Here is a 27,709-nt window from a genome sequence, read left to right on the forward strand (position 1 = left end):
TTTTCTTTTCGTAAATGTACGAAGATGTGCATCGTCTGTGCATGCATCGTCTGTACTTACCACGGCAAGGCGGACCCACTTCCAGTTCATCGCGGAGCCGGGAACAGGAAACGTGCAAATCGTTCCGGGTCTTCAGTGGCTCTGATCGAGCTGTATATCGTTGGAGAACAATGACGGTCACGTGTCAATCTTTCGGGAAAAAAAAAAAGAATGCGATACGTATATATGCGTGCACTAGCCGACGAACAAAACGCGGTGATAAGGAGATTCACGCAGAACGATAGCGATAAGGACACCTACGCTCCATTTAATTGAATGGACTCTCTCGGATCACTTAATTAATTGAGATCTTGCGCCTGAACAGTTAAAGCTACGCAGCGGATGATTAACCCGGCTAAATGCACTGACGTTCAAATTATTAGTTATTGGCGCTCTGATAAAGCACGGTGCACGCGATGTTTTCTTTTCTTTTTTTTTGTAAATCAACGCAGTTTCTTTTCATTTCATTTGTTTCTCCTTGAGGACCCGAAGACATTACATAAGGGGGACATAAAGACATGGTAAACTTATTTATTCGAACAAAAATGCAACAATATGCACCACAGTTACAGTCGCGGAAGTAGAAGATACAATTAAGAATACATTGAAAACAAAATTTTAAAAAATCGGAGCAGGTAGATATTTATTAAGATGAGTCAGTGTGGGGAACAGGGGTCGTCTGAGGCTGCGTAGTGGATTCTTAGCTTCTCGCGGAATTCTTTGCTTTCGGTGTTTGCCACTGTGTGTCCTTAGAAGGAATTCCACAGCACTGTTGCATAAGGGAAAAGAAAAAGAAAAGATGAGTTCACAGATGGGTCAGCCAGACGAGTTTTTGTGTTTGGTATACATACCTTGCACTGGCATGACGCAGAATAGGGTAGAAGGAATATAGAAGGGGAGAGAGATAAAAAAGAAATGGAAAGGGCGGAGCTAGTCACATTAATGAAGCTTTGTGAATTATTGAAAACTCGTTAGACTTTCTTAATTAGCTATCATCACACTCTGATTCGTCTTGCAAGTGTTTCTATATATATATATATATATATATATATATATATATATATATATATATATATATATATATATATATATATATATACAGCGACGACCACAGGGGGATCCGGAGGCCTCAGTTTTTCACATTTTACAATTATATCAAGTAAAGGACAGTGGCAAACGCTTCCCAATCGAAAGCATATCAGCATGTAACGATACGCGTTATCCGCGTTCGACCCCCTGTATCCTTATCTTTCTTAACCTTGACATTTGTGAACAAGCACAGTTGGGCGTGCGTTGTTTAGAGAGTGAGAGTACTTGGGCCGGTATCTCTTGTTTTCATGGGGTCAGGAACCTTGTGGACGCATCCTCAAAGTACACAATACGCGTAGCTCAAGCAGTCGGTAGAAGATACGCCAGCGTGATAGAGGCGTGCTACAAGTTTCTGCAGCGCTTGTCTGAGATGACTAGAAAAGGAAGATTCGGGGCAAGAAAAAGAAATTCTTTACTGAACTAGCTTAGGGGCAACTTCAGACATCAGGATTTGGGCACTGATTACCAGCGTAATAATTAATTAGCGGCATTTCTCTCGACGTATCTTAACAGCCCAGCAATGCTCGAACAGTGTTTTAAATCGGGAAAATTGGAAGAGACCAGTTCACTTTTCGCTCTACCGATAGAGAGCACATTTAACAACAACGACGACGACGACGACGAAATGTTATTTGACGTGAAGGGCAATTAGTATATCAACCAATTGATTGGTTATTGGTTTCTTAAGCCACGGCCGCTCAATGGAAACCTTGTTTCCATTGAGCGGCCGTGCTTAAGCTGTCAACAACCGAAAACTCGCTTCAGCGTATCGAAAGCGCTACCATATAGGTCAGTGCGTCAACTTTTCCGTGTTAAATCAGAATTTTTAGGTACGGAAACAGCGCAGCATGTAAGAAACGTTGGCCATCGCAAGGTTATTGACTCTTGCGTGGCACGTTGTACAAGAAATGAATGAAGTCAGCCAGCACTATAGTGACGCTGTTTTAAACGCTGTGCCTTTGCTTTATACCATCAAAAATGTGGAGCGAAATTTGGAGCGGAATGTGGAGCGAAATGTGGAGCCAAATGCGTATACGTGTTCGAGTTATGTTTCCGCGGCATAACGGCAGCACACACACACACACACACAAAAAATGTTAGCTGAAACGTCTAGGCTCTTACGGCGCATTTTGAGACCGCAAATCTCGAAGCTGGTGCTTGCGACCATATGTTTCTAGCAAAAGGTCATGCTTTCCGTGCTTGCGGGTTTCAATTCAGCAATGTCATCATCATCCTTATCATTCCCAAAGATAAAAACAGATTACTGTTTGTTCTCATATTGGTGCTGCTACTTACGCTACTCTGGAATTGTTTGCTTGGAGAAATGATATGACTCTTCAAAAAGGGCGTTCTGAGTAACTGTATGCGTGTCTGGCGCGCGCAAGAATAAACCGAACAAGCTTCATGCCGTGCGTGCACTTTCATTAATATGTCTTACGTTCCGCGCAACGTGCTGTGCGCGTTACCGTAAACGTTTCCTGCAAGAATACTGCGTTTCTTTAAATTGACGACTATTAATGGAGTTTATTAGCGCAAGGCCCAAACGTGACCGAAGAGCGCCACCACCTTAAGTTTGTGCTCGTGAAAGGTGAACATATGTTTGCTACAGCGACCACTCCTATAACAGTACGGAGGTGCCTCTTCGTACTCTATTTGTCCCGGTAAGGCTGATTGATAGATCGATTGATCGATCGATTGATCGATCGATCGATTGATTGATTGATGTTTGCTACAGCGACCACTCCTATAAGAGTACGGAGGTGCCTCTTTGTACTCTATTTGTCCCGGTAAGGCTGATCGATCGATCGATCGATTGATTGATTGATTGATTGATTGATTGATTGATTGATTGATTGATTGATTGATTGATTGATGTTTGCTACAGCGACCACTCCTATAACAGTACGGAGGTGCCTCTTTTTACTCTATTTGTCCCGGTAAGGCTGATTGATTGATTGATTGGTTGGTTGATTACACTTGCCGTACCCGTTCAGTCACAATGAACAGACTTGTTGCGCGGCCTCTGCCACCCTTTCTTGCCAGTCCTAATCCTTTTTTTGCCAGTCCTAATCCCCATCGTGGCAAAGGACAAAAAAAGAAGGTAAAATATACATTAGGGCCAGAATATGGCACTGCTAACTCTGTGCGTATGCGACATAGCATGCTTAGAATGTGACAATTGTGACGTTTCGACAGCTGCGCGCGTGTTCCTCACGGGTGACCTTGAACACTAATTTATCAAACTGATGCGCGTACTTATCTCGCGATTTCGTGCACACCTTGACGAGTTCGCGTACGCTCGATACGTCTACAGTTTTGTGCTGGAAACACTCCTCAAGTGGGTGAATGAGCGAGGCCTATAATGCTGTAAAATCACGCCCGATCCGACCAATGGTGGGGATCGGACCTCTGTCCTCCAGCACAGTGTATACCCCATGCTCTAACCAGTGTGCCACGATGACACGCCACGCTTATCTCGTGAAAAAAAAAAAAAAAGAAAAGGAAAGCTCGCTCTTCGTGACGTACGTCTGACGCGTGAGTCACGTGCTAGCTTTTTTCGCTTTCTTCTCTCGTGTGCAACTTGCGCTTTGAGAGGAGGTGGTGTTAGGCTTCACTGCCTTCCGGATCGGCCATATATATATATATATATATATATATATATATATATATATATATATATATATATATATATATTTGTCAGAGGAACGCGATACCTCCAGCGTGGCGTGAAGGAGGCTATAATGCTTTCGAAGTAAAAAAAAAAAAAACACCGCCATTGAGCCGAGGGCAAATTGAACCCTCTGCTTAAGCAAGTGTCTCTATATTTCTATATATATACTTATATAGAAATATATAACCCCACGTGGTCACTGCATTGCCGCACACGACCGCCTTACTAAAGACATTTTCGACGGGCTGTCCGACATGTATAGCGTCCGTGCAATGGCGAATGGGTATTTGTTCTTTTCCCGTAATGGCCGCAGCAGATAAGTCACGTGTGCCTGTACCTTGAGTCGGTGACACAACCAAATTTATAAAAAAAATCGACTATAATTATTTTGTAATTACGAGCAATCGCTATAAAATGCATACGCGGTCGTAATACCGCCTTGAATTTCTTCCCGCGCTGCAATGGAATAAAATTTTGCGACTCTGACAAATTTATCAGCATCCCAACGCGATTCGTGACTGAAGCGTCTAAAGTCAGCAATTATTAAGTGCATTGGTGTTAGTTCTTTCATTAATAATTTTATTAGGGTTATCGCCCAAGTTATAATGTGCTCCACTGTTGTGTAGCTTGGTTAACAAATATGATTTTGTATCGAATCTTCTATCTTTAACAAGCAGATACCGGTCATTACAGAAACATGTGGTATACGTGATAGATTGCTCTTATTGATTCTCGGAGGTTTCCCCTGCTTCTTTTTTTTACTATTGCTCGAAGATATTATTTGAGACGTTCTTCAGGGTTTTTCTGAGATCTGCCAGTAGATTTAGGTCGCGGGTTCGACTTAGGTCGGCTTCAGAGCCCACCATGCTATGGGGGCGATATACAAGAAAGACGCTCGAGCACTTTGATTTAGTCACATGTCAAAGAACCCCACGTGGTCAGAGTTAATTGGCAGGCACATCAGTTAATACCAACGTCACAACAGCTGTTTCCTGTAGCTTTTTTTTAAACCTTACTGAACTCGCTGTTTAAGTAACACTGGCCCAACGGCTTTTGGAAGAGCACTGGGGAGACCCTTGCTTGACATTTCGTTTCTTTGCATGGTGGCAGGAGCAGTCGGTAAATATAGCACAGAGCGTTCTTGCTAGTTACTAGGCTTGTAACTGGCTGGCAATTGTGACAATATTTTTGAGCAATGTGTGCGGGAGGTCTTGACCACAGAAAAAAGAAAAGAAAAAGAAAACGAATAAACAAGGTCGACGTAGCCTGCGCGGATATCTCAGGGCCCACGCGTGCACTGTTTAAAGGTCGTGATGTTGGTCCGGAAAACGTGTGCAGATAATGGTCAACTCTTATAAAGAACAACATTACATACAGCTCAAAATAGCTTGCTAGTGCACCAGCTTGAATAATAGGGATCACATTGCGCCCGTGGGAAAGCCTGCGAAGTAATCTTTTATGAAATGCTTCTTATATAACGTCATGATGCCACTCGTTTCCCGAAAGGCTTAAAAAAAGAAGTTTTACAAAATGGGAAGGCCTAAATAATTGTTCTCTTTTACAATTGACCGTAATGTACGCACAGCGCCTGTCATATTTTAAGGGGGAAGCTGATGCTGTATAATTTAAAATTTCACGCTCGTTTTCTCGCAGAGTATAGTGACCGAAGTGACACATTAGATAGGCAGTCCTCTGCAGGCTTCGTATGCAATTTTAGGCTTTTGTCACAGCAAGGATATAGTTAGGCACGTGCCTGGTCATACATGGTGATATATTCTGCGTGTATATGTGATCTCGATGACTATAATAGTCCTCCGTCATTATAATCTTTATGATTTTCTTATCTCATCTTTTTCGTATTTCTTCCTACGCTTACTGCTCAGAGAAGCAACAATGAACGGCCCGAAGAAACGCTTCAGACGTGATCGATTTGCGCCTACCTTTGGAGTCGTTGGCTGTCACAGAGGCTGTTCAGTACCCGTTGTCATCGCAATCCAACTTGTTGCCAAGCAGACGATGTCTCCTCTTCCACACGACTCCTCGACGACCGCTTCGCGAGTTTTGTTTTTGGTTTGTGAATTACCGGACGCCGACGTACACAAGCACAAGTCAAGCGAAGAAAACTACCGCGAAACTTCACTCGGCGCTCTCTTGACAGCCTTTGCCAGAGGGGCTCAGTCAACTGGCCCCGTGCAGGATAACGGCAGACGCTTTTCTTTCTTGTTCGTCGACGGTTCGATTATGCGCAGGCGTCAATCGTCTGCGCGTGCTTTGGCTGGGAAAGAGAACGCATATAGCGCGAAGCGCGTCGTCTGCTGCAAACTTAGGAGACCCCACTATGAGCGGATCCGCTCGGCCGCCCAAAACCAGTCTTCACGTAGCCGTGGCGATGGCGTGCCGCCTAAACTCGCGCGTACAGTGGTACGGCGAAGATCATTAGGGGTACCAGTTGCGAAACCGGCGCATCAAAACGCGACCTCATTTCGTAACACAAACTGGAAACTGGCAGATGCTCCTGCCATCTGTCGAGATTAAGACAAACTAAAAACGCGTAAATAAAGTATGCTGATTTTGTCCCTAGTTTAATTTTTGCTTTGTAAGGTAGCGCTACGACTTGTAAAATCCAAAGAAGTGGATCAAAAAGTGCGTCATTATTAAACGTGAAGTTGTATCACAGCGTGCATAACAAACTTCGGCCTCACCGTCGTCACTCGTGGAGGTATCCCACGCGAGTAAATTACGACGCCGCGGGACCGAAAGATTTCATCCGGTGCGTAGTATGCGCACTACCCCCGCCCTCGCTAGGGTGGCTATTCTTGCCGCATTTTGTTTCTCGCCGAACTGGCTCGGCTTTCGTGAGTGCGGGCGCGCGGAGTATAGCAGACAAGGACGACCACATTCGGGGGCGCACCTTTGCCTTTTGTCATTCGCGTGGTGACGTCGGCGGCCGTGGAAACAAGCGACCGGAACAAAGCATCATTTGTATTTTTGTCAAAGTGCGTCGTCTCGTTAAGAGCCCCGTTGCCTCCTCGGCGACGGTGCGTATAGTCGCGCGTCGGTTCGCCCATTAAGACTCTTGCTATGTAGCAACGACGTTATGGTGAATGTTTTAACGGCGCGAACTGACGAAGGGCGACATGAGGAGGCGACACAAACATAGCCCGTTTGTATCGCCTTCTCGTCCATTCATAATGCGCAGGAATATGACTTACCCTGTACCACTCCGTGCCCTATGCTAGGCAGAGGTTACGTATAGCACAGTCCGCATTTTGCGGCCGTGTCTGGCATGTGTGCTATGCTTTGCAACCACCAGTCGGTGGCAGGAGCAGTTGGTGCATGGTACTTCGAAAGGGTATGCCAGCAAACGCAAAGGGATGACTAGGAAAAAAAAAACGTGAGGTAAGACACGAAAAAAATAAAAAGAAATGAGAACAAGGTGAAAGCAGGAGCCAACGTTTCGAGAAGTGGACTCCTTTGTCTTCTTCAAGGCCTTGTCGCCTTCTTGAAGAAGACACCTTGAAGAAGACATGTCCACTTGTCGAAACGTTGGCCCCTGCTTTCACCTTATTCTCGTTTTGCTCATCGATTTGAATTTCCATCTCCCGCCTTCCCCGCGTTTTCCCAAGACACAGAAAAAGTAACAGGGAAGGAGGTGCTCGACTAACAACTGCAGAAGACTTAACACAACTCCAGGTGTTAGAACTACGTTCTTCTCCCTGTTCCTTTTTCTGTTTCTTGCCTCGCTATTTTTCTTCTTTTTTTTTTTGTAGTTATCATTTGCGTTTGCTGGCACACAGTACCCAGACTTTCTCCAGTGTAAAGAACACTCCGAACGCGGACGTTTTTACGATGACATGTGAGATGTCGTTCGCTACGTCTACCTCGTGTTCGGCATCCGATTGTGCATAAGGCGCACTGCTTCGCACTGTCGCAAGCTTTGTCTGCGCCCTCTCATCCTCTTCGCTTCGCTGCTCAGGTTGATGGAAGGTGTGCGTCAAAAGCTTACGGGGCTTCTGACGCAGAAAAGTTCAATTTCAACAAAAAAGTTCAATTTCCCCACGATTTGTGCATACATGTACGCACAGCCCGCGGAAAAGCCGCACATTACTAAATTCAGGAGTTTTACGTGCCAGCACCACGTTCTGATTATGAGGCACCTTGCATTACTGGTACGAAAAACAAAGAAGAAAAAAATCGAATTATGCAGGTGCGGCGAACATGTTGCAATATATGCGAAGCGATACTTTCCTGAGGTCGGTTAATTAAATGCTATAAACCTAAATGCGATGCTTACAGTTGTTGTCGTTGCCATCGTATACAGCGGGTAATCCCACGCAGTGTTTACGTTTACGGACTACGCCGTATACCGATGTATGCCGAAATACAGACAGCAGACCATGCGGATTGAACACTGTGAGGCGCCGACGCTGTGACGTCACGACGATGATGGCAAGGCTTAGTGTTTGTCTAGGGAAGAATGGTGGAGCGAGAGGCGTGCGCAGAGAAAATTACACGGCAGGAAGAAATATGGTAAGGTTAATTCGCCCGTTTCATTCCTGCATCACTATTCATCATCATCGTCATTCCGTATGCCCCCTGCACGACGAAGACCACTCCCAGCGATCGCCGATTGCTTCTGTCTCGTCAGATCAATTGAGATCCATTAGGGCGCGGTGCCTGAATGATCTCGTGCGAGGGCATTTTGAAACTTAAAATGTAGAAAAAGAAAATAGACGGCGGTTTTCTCGCAATGATATCTAAGTGGCACGGCCGTCAAGCGTTGTTCGAAATTTGCGGAATTGTTGGCCGAGGCGACAATCGGCCTATACTCGAGACACTGCAGTACTGATGCGGAAGCGATAGAAAAACGTACCACGTGGGCAAGCAGGCCTTCTGCGGCGCTAATGCCAAAAAAAAGTTACTAGGTTTTACATGCCAAAACCACGATCTGTGTATGAGGCACGCCGTATAGTGGGAGACTGCGGAGATTTGGGGGACCACGTGGGGATCTTTAACGCGCACCGAAATCTAAGTACACGAGTGGTCTAGCATTTCGCCCCCATCGAAATGCGGCCGCCGGGGCCGGGATTCCATCCCGCGACATCGTGCTCGGCAGCCCAACACCATATAGCCACTAAGCAACCACGGCGGGTGTAGGCTGAAAGAAGTGGCTTTTCTTCGCGCGCCAGCGCGGCTTGCGTAACAATAATCATTTGTCAGCTGTTTCTGGTTTCCCGGTACTGAAAGCGCTCTGACGCGTTCTGCGTCCGCTTGTGCCCGTAGCGTATAAAATAATATAGCATGGTGACAAGAATAAGCAACCAGGAGTAGCACACTTATGTGTGGGTATATGCGCGTGTATGAGTGCGTGCGTGTGTGCGTGCGCGCGTTTTGTTTTCGGCTTTGTCCAGTTCTCGCTTCGTTATAATTTGCGCAGAATTTTGTATTTTGATTAGCAGTTTAGCTCTAACGTAAGACAAACGAACGTGGACGCTAAAGCGACCGACAGGAAATTAGCGCGCGGAAGCAATACGACGCCGTTGTAGCGGAACCCGGATGAGGTCGCGTGTCACAACTTTGAAAGACGGAGCAGAGCGCGATGCAGCAGGAATATGGAATAACGTTCCTTCGGAGCAGTATCACAAAGAAGCTGCACATGGGAAACGAATTAAGGAGCCCCGTGCGGTCCGCATACTAATTCTGCGGCCCGCATACTAATCACGCCTCCGCGCGCCCTCGCAACTGGCTCCAGGCTCGTTGCGACCGCTTTTCCAAGCCGCTTATATAGGTTCGCCCACGTGAACCCCAATGTTTGTGCAACGACGACAGGAGAGGAGGAAAATGGCGCGAACATTAAGCAGCTCGCGCACAGAACGCGCTGGAGCGCCGCCAAATGCGAGCTGCCGTCGTGTCGAGCTTGGTTCCGGTTAACGAGAGATCTACGTTGGTTATCTTGCCGATCACCACTGTTGCCGGGCGACAACTTCTGGACAACGTGGGGAAGAAGAGGATTTCCTCGCGAACGGGTCGAACAGCTATGGTCTATACCCGAAGGGCCCTGGTGTTGTATACGCAAGGAAATGTCACGCAGTTTTGTCACGTTTCTGCGAGAGAAAGGACCGTCGAACACGTCGTCACAAGCATATTTGGCGCGTCATCGCCACCACCACCACCACCACCACCACCACCACCACTTGGGTATTTTATGTTTACTAGATCTAGCCCTAGGATCTGTTAGCCAGCGCCACTCAGAGCAATGGTGGGCGGATGTGGAACGTCCTTTTTTTTTTTTTTTTTTTGCTCGAGTGCGTCACGTAGCACGTGATCTTAGGAGAGCAGGCACGGGGCTAATAAACTCTCGCATGTTAACTAATGACATCCAGGCGGCCAGATTCGGAATCCTCGCAGTGAATAAAAGGCGACAAGTTATTTTTTTCGTCCACTTTCGTTTCCCTTTTCCTCATTATTTTCTACATTACAATTTAGACGGCAGTTAATTTTCCCGATGCTTGCCCTTGGCTTCATTGTCTGTCGGCTTTACGTGGTCATGAGCCCCTCAGTTCCCCTTCTTCCCTCGTGTGTGTACTAGACACGTGAACACAGATAACCCGATGACCGCGAGCAGCATCGGTTTGAAGTACAGGGTCTTGTCTGGGTTGCCGCCTTGCGTTGACCTCGCGTTCGCGTACTGCGCATGCTCGCAGCGGGTACGGTGTGTGCGTCCACTCCGTGCTTTTCAAGCGCAGGGTTGTAACGCGACAGCGTTGAGAGAAAACTTTAGCTCGGGTGCTCCTATATAAATGCATGTAAAAGGCGAATTCGCTTTTCTCGGCGACCACTGCACCGGATTTGGCTGGTCATGTTGCATTTAAAATAAAAACGTAAAATTTAGTGACTGTTGGCTCGGAACTTTTTATTTAGGTCGTCAATTTTTTCATTAAGAAGTGGCAAAATCGAAAGTTTTCAGAAAACGAAACTATCAAGTTTAGGACGGTTTAACTCGGCAATGAAAAGTGATATCACAATTATATGGATTGCAGCTAATAGTGAATCTAAAGCGGGCACAATTTATATGTTGCACATGAATCTAAAGAAAATAATAATGTGGAAATACAGCTTTTGCGGAGCCCTTGTACAAAACGTGACAAATTTACGTAAGATGTAAACTGACGTATCAAATTTGTCCGCTTTCAATGATCTAGTTGATGCCGCTTACAGAACCGCGATATCTGTTCTTGATGCAGAGCTATTAATTTATGAAATTCGTGCCTCTATATTTTTCAAGCTCTTCAATTTTTGAAAATTTTTTGAAACAGAATTCAGGCGCTAAAGTGAAATTCGGCAGTCATTGGAATTTAATTTTCTCACTCAAATGCACATTTCATTAAAATCAGTTCAGGAGTTATCTCAGAAAAACATTTTTGCGTTTTACATGTATTCGAAAAAGCCGCGTTGGAGTTGGGCCCGAGCTAAAGCTTCCTTTTAACGCGATATCGCGTTAAAACGGCACCTAAATTACCATTGTATATGGCTCGCCTTGCTATAATGACATGCGGTATATGCGGGTTATATTGCCACGTCATCCTATCACTAAAGTTGCTCGCGATTTTGAGAATGACAGCTCGCAAACAAATGTCATGAAACAAAACACCGACGACGCGTGCCTTTCTATGTTAAATCTTCTCAGACTTAAATATTAAAAGTGCGAGACAATAGCGGAAACCCGAGTACGATGTAATTTTTTTTTTTGGCGCGGCTGTGCACAACCTCCGGGATCGGCCGAGGGAAAGAGGCCGAGTTTCTACCAGAAAGCTGTCTTTCATGCGTATGGCGTTCGCCGCCAGCGTTTCCCACGATAAACGTTACGGTTACACATGCTGCAGTTGCCGGGAAACGTGAGAAGCAGAGCGATCCTTGAAATGATATTGCGTTCCACTCTTAAAGGCGAAGCTTAAGCGCCCTCCAATTTCAAAGGCGAAAGCCTTAGATCTCTGCGTTTCAAGGTCGCGTTGTGAGGTACAGAAAATATCACGTGACCCAAGGAAGGCCAGTAGCGAACCAAAGCATGACCAGCCGTATATAAGAGGTGATTTATGGTTAGCAAAGTTAATTAACGATTTATTAGTGATTAGATGAAGGTGGAATATGGGGGATGAAAGTGGATAAAGGTGTATTAAGGAGGATTACGGCGGATTAAGGAAGGATAAAGTGGATTAAGGTGAATTGCAGTAATCCTTAGGAGTCTTTCGCCTTCGCGTCTCTTACGCGGCAGCGAAGGACACCTGGGAATTTTGTCGACGTTGTCGCTTAGCCTCGGCCTCGTGTTTCCCGTAGCGCTACGTCTATGCGCCTCCCGCGTTGAGTTGAAGCGTGCGCCGCACATGCAACAGAACATTAGCGAGTCTTAAATTTGGAAGATGCAAGGCGTTGGGGCGCCCTAATCTAAAACTCTCTATTGTTGCTATACGTCTGAGCTAACGGAGTGGTCTTTGCAAGTATGCGGGCCCGCCTTGCTTCGTTGCGATTAGCGTTTCGCCGGATCTGCTCGGTCGGCGTTCTGACAACACGCGAGGGGGATATGTTTGCGCCACGCGAGGGACCGGGCGCTTATTTTCTGCGGAAACCGCATACCAGCCGGTACTATTCCATAGGTACCATACGATATTCAATCAGCTGGCACGGGACGGGGTTAATCGAAGGTCGATGGGAGAGAGGCCTTCGTATTGCAGTGGACATGGAATATACTGATGATGATGGTGATGTACAGGGTCTGCTGTGGCCTATATTTGTAAGCGCATAAAGAAACACGCGTAGACGCACACGCGCACGCACACACATACGCACATACACCCGCACATGCACACTGCATACAGACAAAGAGGAAAGCAATATTCCTCAGTACGGGCCGTATATATTTGACAATGTGTCATTAGCGGCAGTTATTTTTGCGCTCGCGACAATGGCGGCTCAAGGGCGACCGACACATGTCACTGCTGTACAGGTGACATCTGTCACATGGCTAAGGCATCTTTCTTCAGCTGGATTCCATCCTCATCGCTGTCTTCTCTGTTGACGTGGGAAGGTTCCCTCCCTGCATGATCCCGTTTGTTGACCCACTTATTCGGCTCACTCACCAGGTGGCGCTGTAACCAGAAGCTTTATAAGGAGCGAACAGACAATAACAAATCGACTAAACTCGGGAGGCCGCGCTGTGTCTGCTTCCGCATTTGTCGTCTGTTAGGGTATCGTTCAGCAGATAGAGGCTCACCGAGACCGGGAATCGACACACGCAAGGATAAACCCGGTGCTGTGCCAACAAATTTGTGCAAAGCATCCTACTGTTTCCGTAAAAGGTTAGTTTCAAGGATTTCTATGTCTTTCTTTTACATACCACCTCCGTAGCGTTTCGGTTATCGCACTGTGCGCACTGTTTGCTTTATTTATCTGGCACTGTTAGGCATATTTTGTTGGGCACTATCACCTCTGAGGTCAGAGCAGATGTAATGTAACAATTCCTTTCGCTCTATTCCGTTCCGTTCAAGGCGGACCCGGCGCCGCTCAGAGCACTGACAAAGCGGGAAAAAGGAATAGAGTCGAAGGGCTCTATAAGGAAGTGCTTGGAGGCGTCCGAAATTGTTCGTTATACAGGTAACTTAGCTGTAAATGTCGAGCATCGCACAACTCACAATGGAACCTGAACAGAATTATTCTTTCGCTATACAGGTTATTTCGTTGAATAGAGAAGTTCATTCTAGAGACGCACGATATTTCTAGCATTGGAATAAAACCATTGTGCACTGTTCCAGCCCACTAACGTTCTGACTTTCTTTTTTGTTACACAAGCAATTTCATTCCCCATAAAAATATTTCACCATTTTTTGGTTCATGTTCATGGCCACGGAATTTCATTTTCGTTTTAGAACCATGTGGTTTTACGTGTCGAAACCACGATCTGATAACGAGTCGCTCCTTATAGTGGGGTCACCGAGATTAAGTCTGATCACGAACGCAACACTAAGACTATGAGAAGTGAATTCCCGATAGACGGAATCAAAGCCGGGACATTGAACTCATCCGCAGGATGCCCCACGGCTACTGAATCCGCTGCTGTCGGTCTGAACGAAGGCTATTCTGCGGCGTTGCAACAAAAGCTGCATGTATCGTAGGAATTAAGTTGTCGAAAAAATCGAAACCTATACGCTATGGGACAGCTTGTTCAACAGGAAGGAGCTATATGATCTTTTTTGTTGTTGTTGTTGTTTGTGTCAGGGGGCGCTCCATCTAAAAGCAGACGAAGGTAAGGTCTTTGCACACGACGTGAAACATATGGCTACGTCACTGTTAGTGAGTTGTTATGCGAAAAAGGAAACACACGCACACAAAGATAACGTTCCGGAGTTTTACGTGCCAGAACCACGGTCTGATTATGAGCCGTGGAATGCCGTAGTGGGGGACTCTGGATTCGATTTTCACCAGCTGGGGTTCTTTAACCTGCACTGATCGTGTGGTACGTGAGCGTTCTTTTTAAAGTCCGCCTCCATCGGAGGCGGACTTTGTCGCGTGTTTCTGGGGCCACTGTCTCAAATTATTAAAGATAAGGGATCCGCTATCAAGAGATAAAAAAGGCGTCAGTTAAGAGGAATTTGCTTTGGCTCGGGATCTCCTACCTAAATGCGTGAGAAATGTGTTCTTTTTCTCGTCAACTACTGCACATAATTTTGCGAGGTTTGTTGCACTTAAAAGAAAAAAAGTTGAAATATAGTGATCGTAGAAGGCAGTTTTTATTGAGAACATCGTTTTCTGCAGGAATTGTTGCCGCAAAATCGAAAAAAAGAAATGAAGCTCAAGTGCCTACATTAGAACTGTATAACTGGGCAATAAATAACGATACCCCAATATAAACTGCATCTAATCTTAAATCTAAAGCGGAAAAATTGATGCACTGCTCTGAAATATACCACTATTTCATGAGTAATACTATAGCAGAATCCTCGTAGAGTTTATCATTTAACCCAAACTTTTAATTCATATATCAGATTCGTTCGCTTTACATGCTCTAACAGATGCTGTTTAAAAGAATGCGATATCTATTTTCTGGCGCAGAGTTCCTCCGGATTTGTAAAACTCGTGCGTCATTTTTTTCTCAACTTACCGAATTTTGGATATTATATTATTATTCGACGTTTTAAATCAGAATGAGCCTTAGTCATTATAATTTAATGTTCTCTCTCACGTGCAACAAACTTTATTAAAATCGTTCCAGCGATTGTCTCATAGAAGTCATTTTTACATTTTACACATAACTGAAGAGGGAAACCAGAGTTCAACCTATACGCTATATATAATAAGCTCTCTCACAATGTGTTTCCGCATTGTTGAAAAACGTTACTTGGAATATTGTCAGGGAAACATGTTGCTGGAACAGCAAATGGCCTTTCACCAGGCATTGCGATTCCGAATTTCTATAAATTGGTAATTGTCTAGCCAAAGAATACGCGTTGAGTACTGCCCGACTTCATTTTGGCTATTACAATATATCCCCATATAGGTACTTCAATAATAGCGTAACCTTACAGAAAGTTCCCGCTGACCTATCCAGTAACACCAAGGGTACATGCCCTAGTTGGGTAACGTACCCAGGGGCACCAATGGCACTTATGTTTAGACCGCAGCATCTTCGGGACCGGCCCACGAAAGAGGCTAGAAGAAACAGGTTACAAACAAGGAGGTCGTGTACTTACACTCCTGGAGTGGAGGGGGCTCTCCAAAAAGTGAAGCTGGTCGCCGCCATCTTGATAGGGGCAAAAAGCCCGAAAATGATCGAGTCGCCGCCGTAGCATAGCTTGGAGGTGCGTTTGTCGTGCTTACTGGTTGTGCGCGGTCAGAACAGTGTTGAACTTATTGTGGCACGCCTCAATCGAGGGCATTGCGTCATCTCAGTATAGTCGTGGCCACACCAGGCACGTTAAAGTATTAGATACCCCCGCCGGTTCCCGTTAACGTTCCCTCTGAAACATAAGCTCTCGCCGTTTGCTCACGACGGGATGTGTTGAGTGTATACGTTTGCTTCAGTTGGGAACGGTTAGGAAAGTACTCGTACGCACGCGCGTAAAATTTACGTATCAAGAAGTCGCTGGCACTTCACTTCGGTGTGGTGCTATGTAGCGCAGCTGGCTCGGGTTGTGTGACGTGCGCATTTTTCCACGACCTCCTCTAAATTTGGTTTGCACGCTTACCGTGCAACATGTGCTTGTAATACGGAAACTAGTGAGAGCGCGCAGAAACAAAAAAAAGGACGAACGCTCGATTTATGACCAAAAAAGAAAGAAAGGCTTGCAAGTGCAGCGTTCATAGAGCCAGGAGTATCAGGTAAATAAGGAGAATCAAAGCCCACTCCACTTTCGTTTACCTTGTGCGCGCGTCTGCGTGTATCACTGGCTTCCTGTTCGTTCGCAAACACGTGCCCACACGCCCACAAAAAAACAGTGTGTTTTGTTATGGTTTTGAACAGAAAAGCGCTTGGGCTCAATTCCAATTACGAGAGTGCAGAATGCTGTGCGATGTGCAGAATGCTGTGCGAATGCTGTGCAGAATGCTGTGCGAGGTGCAGAATGCTGTGCGAATGCTGTGCAGAATGCTGTGCGACCTAATCTAGCGTATTGTGAGGAGCACAAACACGGCTTTCGAGACATGTATTCTTAAGAAAAAATCATAGGACGTTGAACGTAAGCTGCAAACTGATATTGAAGTGAACCAATATACGTATCTGCGTTTTGAAAAGTTCACGCGTCACTGAAAAAGTGTTTGTGTAGCATTGCTGACTAATATGTTAATTTCTGTCTGAATGTTTCCGACTGGGCCACTGCAATGCGTATGTTACATTAAAAAAAAAATTCTCGCCGCCATGGATGAGAGCCATCAATTTGTTTAGGCGCATATAAATTATGAGTGAATGTCCGCGTGAAGTTCGATGACACGAACTCTGGATTTGGTATATAAATACCAAGTGTTTCAGGATGCTGAATGTATGGTTTGCAGTGTCTTTCTTGATAAATCCATCTTGGCAGTTTTCTACCAACTACAACAGAGCATTGCGCACAGAGCAAGGTCTCAAATGGCGTGTGGGCCTTCTTGGAACTGCCTGGCCGGGCAGATCAAAAATATGAAGTGCAGTTTCTCCACATGTCCACAGCCACACGATAGGCCCCCACTCGCGAGAGATGCAATGAATGAAGTCGGTGGTCGCGGCTTATTGTCAGAACTTGCTGGTGGGAGGTGTTTTATAGGTATTCACGAAAGGTGCCTGAAAAATCTTTCTATTCAACCAGCGGGTAATCAGCGGTACAATACATATTACGCAGTCACATCCCACGAGAGAACATTTAACACAGCGAACCGTCGCACCAATATTTCTCGTGGAGAAATAAAAGTTCCATTGATTGATTGATTGATTGATTGATTGATTGATTGATTGATTGATTGATTGATTGATTGATTGATTGATTGATTGATTGATTGATTGATTGATTGAAGAAGCCCAGTTGGCGACGCGTCCCGCCTGTTGCTCATCTTGAAGCCCCTGCAGGAAATGGATGCAGAAAAAATTATTTCGACGACGACACACAACTGAGATCTCAAATATAACTTAAAGAGGTTTCTTCTCAATTTTTTCTTAATGCGGAACCAAAAGCACAACCGCATGCCGCGTATACGCACTCCGCTGCCGCCTATGCTGGAGACGCGCCTCTTTTGCCCCTAGCAATATGGCTGCCGCGGCTTCGCTACCTTTGTTGGCAGCTGCAAGGATGCCACTCCAGAAGTTTTATATAACCTTGGTTAGAAACTGACATATACGATACAGGAAAGTGGTGGTAACTTGCCAAAAAGGACATAGCTTTCGGGAAAAAAAAATTTTTATTTCTCGTAGTTCGGCAAGATTCATTGACGGGCTGGCCGTTGCGTATTCATAACGAAATTTCAACGCCGACAGAACGACAAAAGAAAAGTTCGCTCGTTTCACAAATGTGGCATTGCTACTTCCGTTGCTAAGCGCGACGGTGAATTTTGTTTTCTAGAATCTTCTTGCTCTCGTGACCTTTCTGATGTCATGATGGCTTCCCTGCACATGCTCCTCATACCCGCTTTCGTACTGAACAGGTGCGCGACGCAGTAAAGGAGTCAGTTGAGAATAGCGCATTGGTCCTGTCTCCTTCTTGCAGCGTCCTGCTCGCGCTAAAAGTTTATTTATGCATTTCTCTGAGTTGTTTGTGACCATCGGAAATGCACCACTATCAGACGAAAAAGCAAAAACACCGTAGCAAACACACTCGGGCAGGGTGCTAACACGACACCTGTCTGGTCTCTTTCTCGACGGTTCATCTTATCGCAAACATCAAACATTTGGAGCTGTGGTTTCGCTTTGATTCAGCGTAAGGAAAAAAAACAAGAACAAAAGAGAAAAAGAAAACAGAGCAATGTTTTCAGTATCTGCGCCTACAATCGGAAACAAAATTGAAATTGCATAAGAAAAAAAAAAAGCTGGCCGCATTCCATCTGTAAAAGACAGCGTACGGCCAATTTTGACAAAGGACAGCTCTTTGAGCGAAGGGCAGTCGGTCGAGAACGCGTCCGAGTAGGGACTGTTTTCATGACGTCTAAGGGCGATCCAGCTATAGAAACGTGATATATCGCGATCATTGCAAGCTGCCATTTGACTGGTGAGCCTCTCTCAGAGCGGCATTGTGACGTATAGGAGAGACGACAATTAGGTCAAGTCCGGAGTGGAGCGACAAACATCTTTCGTGATGGCCTGCCGTGTGTATAAGTGTCCATCACTCACGAGCAGGTACTGGCAGGCGTTATTTTCGGCACGTCGATCGTATTTCACCGTCGGCATATAGTTCAACGAAGTCTTTCAGTGTAGTGGCGTTTGAATAGCGTGGATTCGAAAATATCGCAACCTGCCGTGGCAGCTGAGTGGCTGTGGGGGTCGCTCTGCCGAGCACAATGTTGCGAGTTCGATCCCAGCCGCACTGTGATCGGGGCGGAATGCAGAAAAATTATGATTCGCTACCTTGCATTGGGTGCACAGTAAAGAACCCCAGATAGCCAACATTAATCCTGGGTACCCCGCTATAGTATGCCTGAACATTAGATCGCGATTTTGGCAAGTAAAAAAATCCCAGAATTTTTTTAACGCGATTACCGTTCTTTGGCAACTTCACGCACTTTTCGGGGACTGTACCCGCCGTGGTTGCTCAGTGGCTATGGTGTTGGGCTGCTGAGCACGAGGTCGCGGGATCGAATCCCGACCACGGCGGCCGCATTTCGATGGGGGCGAAATGCGAAAACACCCGTGTGCTTAGATTTAGGTGCACGTTAAAGAACCCCAGGTGGTCAAAATTTCCGGAGTCCTCCACTACAGCGTGCCTCATAATCAGAAAGTGGTTTTGGCACGTAAAACCCCAAATATTATTATTTTCGGGGACTGTCTGTCTGGGTGTTTGTCTAACCGTTTTGCCGCCAACTTGCGTCACGAGGTAGCCTATGGTCTAATGGGCTCGTAGCGTCGGGTTGCTGTGCTGAAGGATAACAGGGTTGGAAACCGACCATCGGACCAACTTGGGTCGACATAGGTGTCACCGTGTTTGTGCCGCTGTTCAACGAAACTCGCTGACGCCTGACTTTGGTCACCGGGGTATTGCCACTGGTTGAACGTCTTGAAGGGGCAGCGCAACATGACGAAGACAGAAGGCAGCAACACACAGGACAGCGCTGAACTCACAACATCGACATTTGAGCGAGTTGGTACTGGTTGAACGTATTGAAGGGGCAGCGCAATATGACGAAGAGAGAAGGCAGGAACACACAGTTGTGACCTTCCATGACAAAACCATCCTTCCAAATTTGTCCGCTGCTGGGCAGAATCGAAGCTGCGTCGTAAACTTTCCGACAGGTTTGTCCGAATACATGTTCGGACATGCTCCACGTGCGTAATCCGCGGCGGCGACGATAGATGGCGCGGCGTGTCCACTGAGAGGCGAGGGAGACAAGCCCGGCTCCATACACGTCTCACACGTGACGCGTTTCGGCGTTGGCAGTATTGGGGGGGCGAGGACTTACGGGGTCGCCGTCTGTCGGACGCGCCTCCCTTGCGTAGTATGAGGGATCACGCGGCGCGCTCGTCATAGGTTTCGCTTACGGCGCTCAATAAAAACACCACGCGGCAGCCCTCCTGGACACTTATGTAAGTACTCAGAAAACGAGGGAAGTTTTTAACTGTCCATATAACAATCTTGGGAAACTGGAAGCACAGAATCGTTTACAGACGCTATCTATTTACCCAATATATATAGTGAACGCCGCTATATGGAGTCTCCCGAACCGGCTTCTTGCGTGAAAGGTAGGCAAACGCGGAGAGTAAACTGTGTGAAATATGTTATCATTTGTGGGTTGTCTGTATAACCAAATGGAGCGTAGCAGAATGAAGCGTCAATGCAGCGAGCGCACGGGTTCGCAGCGACTGACTGCGCGTCTGCACGCATGTCCGAGCACAATGTTTTGCTTTCGCTGTGAGCGCGTTTTCGCACCGTGCCGTGAGCTTTAGGCCGCAGCATATGAGCACATGACAGTACACTAGCAACCATTGTTGCGTGGACGCTATCAGAACTGCTCAAAAATAGTTTCATTATAGAGACTTCGACGCCTAGCTACGGCGACTGTGATGTGCCGTCGCGACGATTCAATCTTTGCCTTTTAAATTCTTGGACATTTCAATATTATTTCGCAAGTTGCGTCGCACTGCATGTTTATCGGTCTTCTCAGCGATCGATTTCCCGCTACTTCTTTTTCGTAATCCAGCGCATTAATTCATAACACAAACATGACCATATGCTTTTTTTTAATGTGCGTCTTGCCGCTCCCTTTCCGTTCCAGTGAACTTGCCAGTATCTATAGCAGCGACAAGTTCATAGACCAAACCGTCATGACATTAGCCGGGCAGCGGGCGCGGACGAGCGTCTCAGTGCGCGTTTTCTGCTGCTCACCGAACATCGCGCAGTCCCGGCGCCGTAGCAGAAATCTTCCTCGCGTTTGTGCTTGCTGCGTACCCGACTTGTAGTCGATGGCTGTCTGCCGGTTCTAAGTTTCGCGAGCCAAGCTTCACGCAGCTCGTTGTCCTCAGCTACGTGTGAATAAGGCTGACACCAGGCTCCGTTGCGTAAGTCCGGCACTGAGCACTAGCTTGCCATGCTGCACGCCTCCAAAGACAGCCACTACCTATTATAGTACTTTCAACTGTTGTCAAGCAGACATCCAAGGCGGTAAAGCCTCTCTACTTAATCAGAACCGCAGCGCAGGTGGGACTTGAAACTTTCGTTTTCAGCTCGCTTCTGCGCTTCCGGAGCAGCCGACGCGGCTGCTGTGTCCACGTGACCCTAATTACACGTCACGCCGACGGTGGCGCCAGCTTTTCCAGTGGTGGAGCTCGCCCCCAGTACGTTGTGTCGCCGCATTGCTTCAGTGCTCGCGCCAATAGCGTCTACACGTTCATCGAGAGATGGGTTCAGCCAGAATTTTGTTTTTTGTAATTGCAGTGGCGTGTGCTCTCAAATTGATACTTAGAAGGTTAGTGATCACTTTAGCTCCTAAGGCGTTAATCAGTAATGGTTTACAAGCTGAATGTTTACCATGGCACAATCTGCGGCGTCCGCTGACACGAACAAAGTGGAGCAGGTAGATATAACCTTTCTTTTTTAATCTCTGAGGCATTGCTTTTCAGGCTCTAGAATCTAGAGTTGACATGTGGAAACGGTACATAAAAGCACAATGTGAAGAAAAGAACGCATGTACAGTAATTCAATTTCGAACAGAAGAGCGCGCGGTTCTCGCGCAGCCCTGCGAAAAGCAAAAGGTGCCGAGATGGGCGAGCCATTTTTTTATCCACAAGTGGTGTCAGTGGCTCATCAGAGCTGCATGGTCGTACGCCTTCGAGCTTTTTGCATTTCGCTTGGATGCCCAAAAACCACGCGCTCCGCTCTTCGCCTTTGAACGACTGCGGATAGTACGAAAATGTCTCAGAATGGCTTGTTGGTTTACATGTGTATAGTTGGACTTGTCTGTCAAGTATTTGTCTACTTCTCGAGACGTCCGCGTGCCGGTCAGGCATTCCGGTTCATTAGAAAAGTCAGTTTCGCCAGACAGGCGAAGCATTGATTGCGATAGCGAGTTATTAGACAGTCATACGTAGTAAGCTTAGTCGTTTTATCACCTGCGTAGACTGCTGTAAGCATTCGCTTACTAAATAACTTAACAAGCGCGTGGTTACGCGCGCACGAGCAAACATGAACTCATCTCACTTGATGAAAGCGGACACTAGTTGTCAGAGCGCTCGCATGGTGAAGAGCCGCACCAGTGGCGAGCGAATTCGAATTCGGGCTTCATCTCGTTTCAACGCGAACTAGGCGCGTGAGAATAACACAGCGCACTCGAAGCCATCAGCTGTATCCGGTCGGCTAGCCTTCGAACCCAGCTAGCGCAGCTTGCCTCCAAGATACATGACGTGCGCGGCCGCCGCAGCTGTATAGAAGAGGAGATGCGCATAACCTGACCATCACTCCTCCTTTGCGCGGGAGAGAAGGCACGACCCGCACCCAGGCCGCCTCGAACCCTTGCGAGCGCGAGAAGACGCCGTCGCATCAAGCCGCCGTACTTCTCGGCTCACCCTCGCGAGCCTTCGCTCGCGCCTACGGCGTGTGGTCGCGACGTCATCGCACTTGAGTTTAATGAGAAACATCACGGCGACGGCGAGCCTGGAGTGTCCGCGTAATCGCTATCGCAACGAAACGGAATTCCACGTATCACAACGGCGCCCTCCTTGCCCAAAACTATACCGTATTGTTCGTGCCGTGTTGATGTAGCCTTCGCTGAAATATTCGGCGTTCAACGGTGCCGACCTCTATGTGTCGCGATTTATGACACGTTAGGGTAACATTCCTGCTTTTATTAGACCAAAACCTGTGCAACGCGCTAGGACAAATGACGACGAGGACGACCATTGTGGGCACATACGAGTCAGACAGGCACACACACACACACACACACACACACACACACACACACACACACACACACACACACACACACACACACACACACACACACACACACACACACACACACACACACACACACACACACACACACACACACACAGATATATATATATATATATTGTTCGAGCCGTTCGAGCTACCAGCTGTTCCTGCTCTGCGTCACCTGCCTCCTCGGTTACGAAGAGACGTTACCATCGGAACTGTTCAGTGCACCCATTACAATATATATATATATATATATATATATATATATATATATATATATATATATATATATATATATATATATATATATATAGAGAGAGAGAGAGAGAGAGAGAGAGAGAGAGAGGGTATTTCCAAAGACTATCAGTTCAAGTAGTTACTGTCAGAGTCCAGCTGAGTGCCCGGCCTCGGTGCTGAGTCCAGTTGTCTAGACCCAGCAACGCATTTCACGGCCACTAGCCGTGGCCATTGCGTAAGGTTCTTAAGCCTCGGGGTTAAGCTTTACCTATAGTGTGGGGAAGCAGGCAGTGAGATGTGTGACCGAGTTAAAGCGTGCAGAGAAAAGAGTGCTCAAGGGCATTTTCCAGTAAGCGTGCAGTGCGATTAGAGTATTTACCAAATACTTAGGCTTGCTAGACTTATAACTATCACTGGTAAGATAAGCAACGAAAAAAGTGCCGCAACTTTGTCTTTGTTTTTCTCATCAGGCAAGCAATGGCGGAAGAAGATATAGTGATCACCGGCTTCTCCGCCTACTTTCCGCAAGCGGACCACCTTGTCCAATTCAAGGAGAAGCTCTACGCAGGCGTCGACATGGTCACGGAGGACGACTCGCGCTGGCCTCCCGGTGCGTCCTGTCCGATGCTTCGTTTGAACGAGAATTGACTGATCGACGGATTGCTTGATCGATAGTCGACTGTAAATGTTGGCAAACAAGCACTACGTGTCTCCGGCGTCTCCGCGACTATAAATTATTAAATGAATGAAAGGCGGTGACTGGTAGAGTCAAACACTTAAGCTACGTAGCGGTTTGGAGCCAAACACGGGGGCTGTTAATTGCAACTTGGTCAATTGCAACTAAATAACTAACTAACCAACCAACTATATAAGTAATATGGAAATACATACCATTCTCGCAGTCTGACTTGCAGACCAGAAAAACCGTCTTCTATAGTGTTTACAGACACTTGACAGCTAGCCACATTGAACAAAAGAATAAAGTGTAAGCACGGCCATTACGTTGTACGACGCGGCTGGTGCACATCATGCCTGTGGTGGCTGGAGCAAAGTGTCATGCCATCAGAATTAAGTCACTGTTATGAAACCTCTTTGAGACACCCAGTACAATATATTGAACATTGGCAATCATTCCATTCGACGGTAAACCAGAAGGAATAACCGAAGAAAATACTTCGCTCTTGAATTAGCTTAGATGGCACCAGCTGTAATATCACTGGTTTCTTCATATTCTTGCCGCCCTTCTCTAGAAAATATTGGCACTAATTTGTGTGGTACGGTTATGTAGTCGCGGACTACGAAAAGCACCTGAGAAATATTTTTTGTTCGAATGTCGCAACATGACGCCACAATCTCGGAATCCAGCGTCAATGTATACTGTATTGTCACAAATGTCGTATCTTCACTTATCCACCTGGGTAAATAAAATCGGGCTGTTAGAGAACGGTTGCTTTGTCCGCGATCATGCGGATGATGCTTTGTACAAATAACCACTGCAGAGCCCGCTGTTTTACAAGCATAAGAAATAAACGAAAGTTACTGAAACATAGCTAGAACAAAGATAAATGTCGAAAAACAACAAGTGTGGGCATGAAATACGCCATAACAATGAAACATGAAGTAGTTTCTGCTTAGTCCTGCCATCTCTGTTCAGAAGGGCACACCACACTCCTCGCGCAGTACCTGTTCCCCCTTCCAGGTTTAAGGTCACTTGGCCCCCTCTTTAGATGAATGAATGAATGAAGCGCACGAAACGAACTCCTATAGGTCGAGGCTGCATCAAGCTTTATATTAAACGCAGTATTTTTTTCTATGTTCCACGCAGAGCAATATGCACCAATCGACAATGTATTCACGCTCCTACCGTGATCGTCACACATTTCGCAGGGCACCTGGGCTTACCTAGAAGGCACGGCAAGATCCGCGACTTGTCCCGTTTCGACGCGCAGTTCTTCCAGGCCCACCCGAAGCAGGCGCACGTGATGGATCCCCAGCTGCGGCTACTGCTGGAGACATCGTACGAGACCATCGTGGATGCCGGATATGACCCCGAAACTCTGCGTGGTCGAAATATTGGCGTCTTCGTCGGCACCTCGAACTCCGAGTCGTCCGACGCGTTCAAGATGGACCAGAAAAAACTGGACGGCTATGCTATGCTCGGAGGATGCCGGGCCATGTTCTCCAACCGCGTCTCGTACTCGCTCGACTTCCACGGTAAGCAGTGTGCAGTTTCCACTGACTGGCTGACTGGCTGGCTCTGCAGGTAGGCTGTGCAGGCAGGCTGTGCAGTAAGGAAGGCTGTGCAAGTAGGCGCGCTGGGCAGGCAGGCTGCATATGTAAGCAGGATGGTCAGGTATAGACAGGCTGGTCAGGCAGGCTGCGCATGGAGGCAGGCTGCGCAGGTAGGAAGTTAGGCAGTCAGGCTGAGCAGGCAGGATGGTCAGGTAGGCAGGCTGCGCAGGTAGGCAGTCAGGCTAAGCGAGCAGGTATGCTGTGTAGGCAGGCTGCAAATGTAGGCAAGATGGTCAGGCAGGCTGCGCAGGTAGGCAGGCTGCACAGGTAGCCAGTCAGGCTGAGCAGGCAGGCATGCTGTGCAGGAAGGCTGCACATGTAAGCAGGCTGCGCAGGTAGGCTGAGCAGGCATGCTGTGCAGGCAGGCTGCACATGTAGGCAGGCTGGTCAAGTAGGCAGTCAGGCTAAGCAAGCAGGTATGCTGCGTAGGCAGGCAGCACATGTAGGCAGGATGGTCAGGCAGGCAGCGCAGGTAGGCAGTCAGGCTCAGCAGGCAGGCATGCTTTGCAGGAAGGCTGCACATGTAGGCAGGCTGGTCAGGCAGGCTAAGCAGGCATCCTCTGCAGGCAGGCTGCACATGTAGGCAGGCAGCGCAGGTAACAGGATGGTCAGGTAGGCAGGCTGTTCAGGCAGGCTGCGCATGTAGACAGGCTGCGCAGGTAGTAAGTCAGGCTGAGCAGGCATGCTGTGCAGGCAGGCTGCACATGTAGGCAGGCTGTTCAGGCAGGCTGTTCAGGCAGGCTGCGCATGTAAGCAGGCTGCGCAGGTAGGCAGTCAGACTGAGCAGGCAGGCACGCTACGCAGGTAGGCAGGCGTTGTGAGGTTCAATGTTTGGTTCCTTTACACTGTATTTCTTGTTTAGCATTTAACTAGGGTATATTCTAACAGACACTGTTCACTATTAGTTAAGAAGCTTTGCAGTTCAAATCAGTGACGTCACTGCGAGGCGGCACGAAAGCTTCAAGGAGTTGTCACTACCCAACTTTCGTTATTGAGTTTATTTCTGGCTTATCAAGCCCACGCTTACCTTAAGACGACCGCTCTGTTAACAGCTTAACGTAATGCAGCTTAGCGTAATACTCCTCTTCAGCGTACCTCTTCGCGAGCATTGAGTGAAGGGCAGAAAAACCGCCATACGTGGCCGCTGTTGGAGGCGCTCGACGAAGAACGGTGGGCGTTCACCGCAGCGCCGCTTCTTCTCTGTGCTTTCGCATCCAGGCCCGAGTCTCACGGTCGACACCGCCTGCTCGTCGACGATGACGGCTTTGCACGAGGCCGTGCTGGCTCTACGCTCCGGCCGCTGCGAGGCGGCCATCGTGGGAGGAAGCAACGTCACGCTTGATCCCACGGCTTCCGTGCACTTTCACCGCCTGGGCACGCTGTCGGAGGAAGGGAGGTGCAAGGCTTTCGACGCGGGCGGTGAGTGCGCCATCTTGTAGTAAAGGCGAAGGCGCTAGAGAAATGTCCATGCACGAAGTATAAAGGGAAGCGGGGGGGGGGGGGTCACGATGTTTCTTCTTTTTTTGTCACAACAGCATGAAGCCAACCGACCAGTGTGGGAGTGAGAAATATTTTTTTTCAGGGGGGCGCGCACTTGACCGGGGGCGGATCAAGCGTGTGTGTCTGCGCGTCTTTTCGTGGGAAGTATCCTCAGTATAAAAAAGATCGCGTGAGAGTGAAACAAGAAACAAAAGAAAAACCGTCTGACTTTCTTTTTTTGTAGCGCCTGGTGGCGTTTCTCTTCCATGCACTTGCGGATAATGAACTATTTTTCACTTTTTCCTGAAATACATCAGTCGTTATAGTGAGCGCCTATGATGTTCGTGTTATATTGATTTAGTCTGTTCACTTACTGAACCAACTCGCTCGACAACACGTCTTGTTAGGCTGTAAGTCTCCCCTCTTAAGCATCTCTTGATTTCGAGGTTGTCTTTTTCGACGAGACGAGTGTTCTTTTTTCTTTTTTACAGCACTGGGTCCGCCTCCCTCCATTGCCCAGCCTTCCTTTAATGTGCGCTGCCTTGGATCTAAAGCGCCGACGATTGAGTAACAACTTAGAGAGTTTTAGATTAGGGCACGCAAGCGGTTTGCGTACGCAGAACTAGGGGCCACGGTACAGCGCATGCGCAAGCACGTATACCTGGGTCTGAACATGCGCAGTACCATCGCCCCTAGTTCTTGCGTACGCAAGCCGCTTGCGTCGCCTAACCTCATCATCATCATCAGCCTGGCTACGCCCACTGCGGGGCAAAGGCCTCTCCCATACTTCTCCAATTACCACGGT

At 47.3% G+C, this 27,709-nt stretch overlaps 2 protein-coding genes across 3 annotated transcripts in view; one reads left to right on the forward strand and one right to left on the reverse strand.

Annotated features, from left to right (window-relative positions):
* LOC142589867 (multiple inositol polyphosphate phosphatase 1-like) overlaps positions 1-6,198 on the reverse strand; it is a 52,895-nt gene extending 46,697 nt beyond the window's left edge. The window contains exons 1-2 of one of the 2 annotated variants that reach the window (XM_075701510.1): positions 5,740-6,198; positions 61-150 (exon numbers count right to left, since the gene is read on the reverse strand). In XM_075701510.1, the coding sequence (XP_075557625.1) occupies positions 61-90 (30 nt within the window). In that variant the 5' untranslated portion in view covers positions 91-150; positions 5,740-6,198. Of the gene's footprint in view, positions 1-60; positions 169-5,739 lie in introns of those variants that run through there. The other variant, XM_075701511.1, reaches the window with a different exon arrangement.
* Positions 6,199-23,607: 17,409 nt separating this feature from the next.
* LOC142589868 (fatty acid synthase-like) overlaps positions 23,608-27,709 on the forward strand; it is a 58,812-nt gene continuing 54,710 nt past the window's right edge. Inside the window, exons 1-3 of the mRNA XM_075701512.1 lie at positions 23,608-23,743; positions 25,021-25,347; positions 26,644-26,844. Of these exons, the coding sequence (XP_075557627.1) occupies positions 23,611-23,743; positions 25,021-25,347; positions 26,644-26,844 (661 nt within the window). The 5' untranslated portion in view covers positions 23,608-23,610. The remainder of the gene's footprint in view (positions 23,744-25,020; positions 25,348-26,643; positions 26,845-27,709) is intronic.

This window comes from Dermacentor variabilis, chromosome 8 (assembly GCF_050947875.1).
Source record: "Dermacentor variabilis isolate Ectoservices chromosome 8, ASM5094787v1, whole genome shotgun sequence".
Lineage (NCBI taxonomy): Eukaryota > Metazoa > Arthropoda > Arachnida > Ixodida > Ixodidae > Dermacentor > Dermacentor variabilis.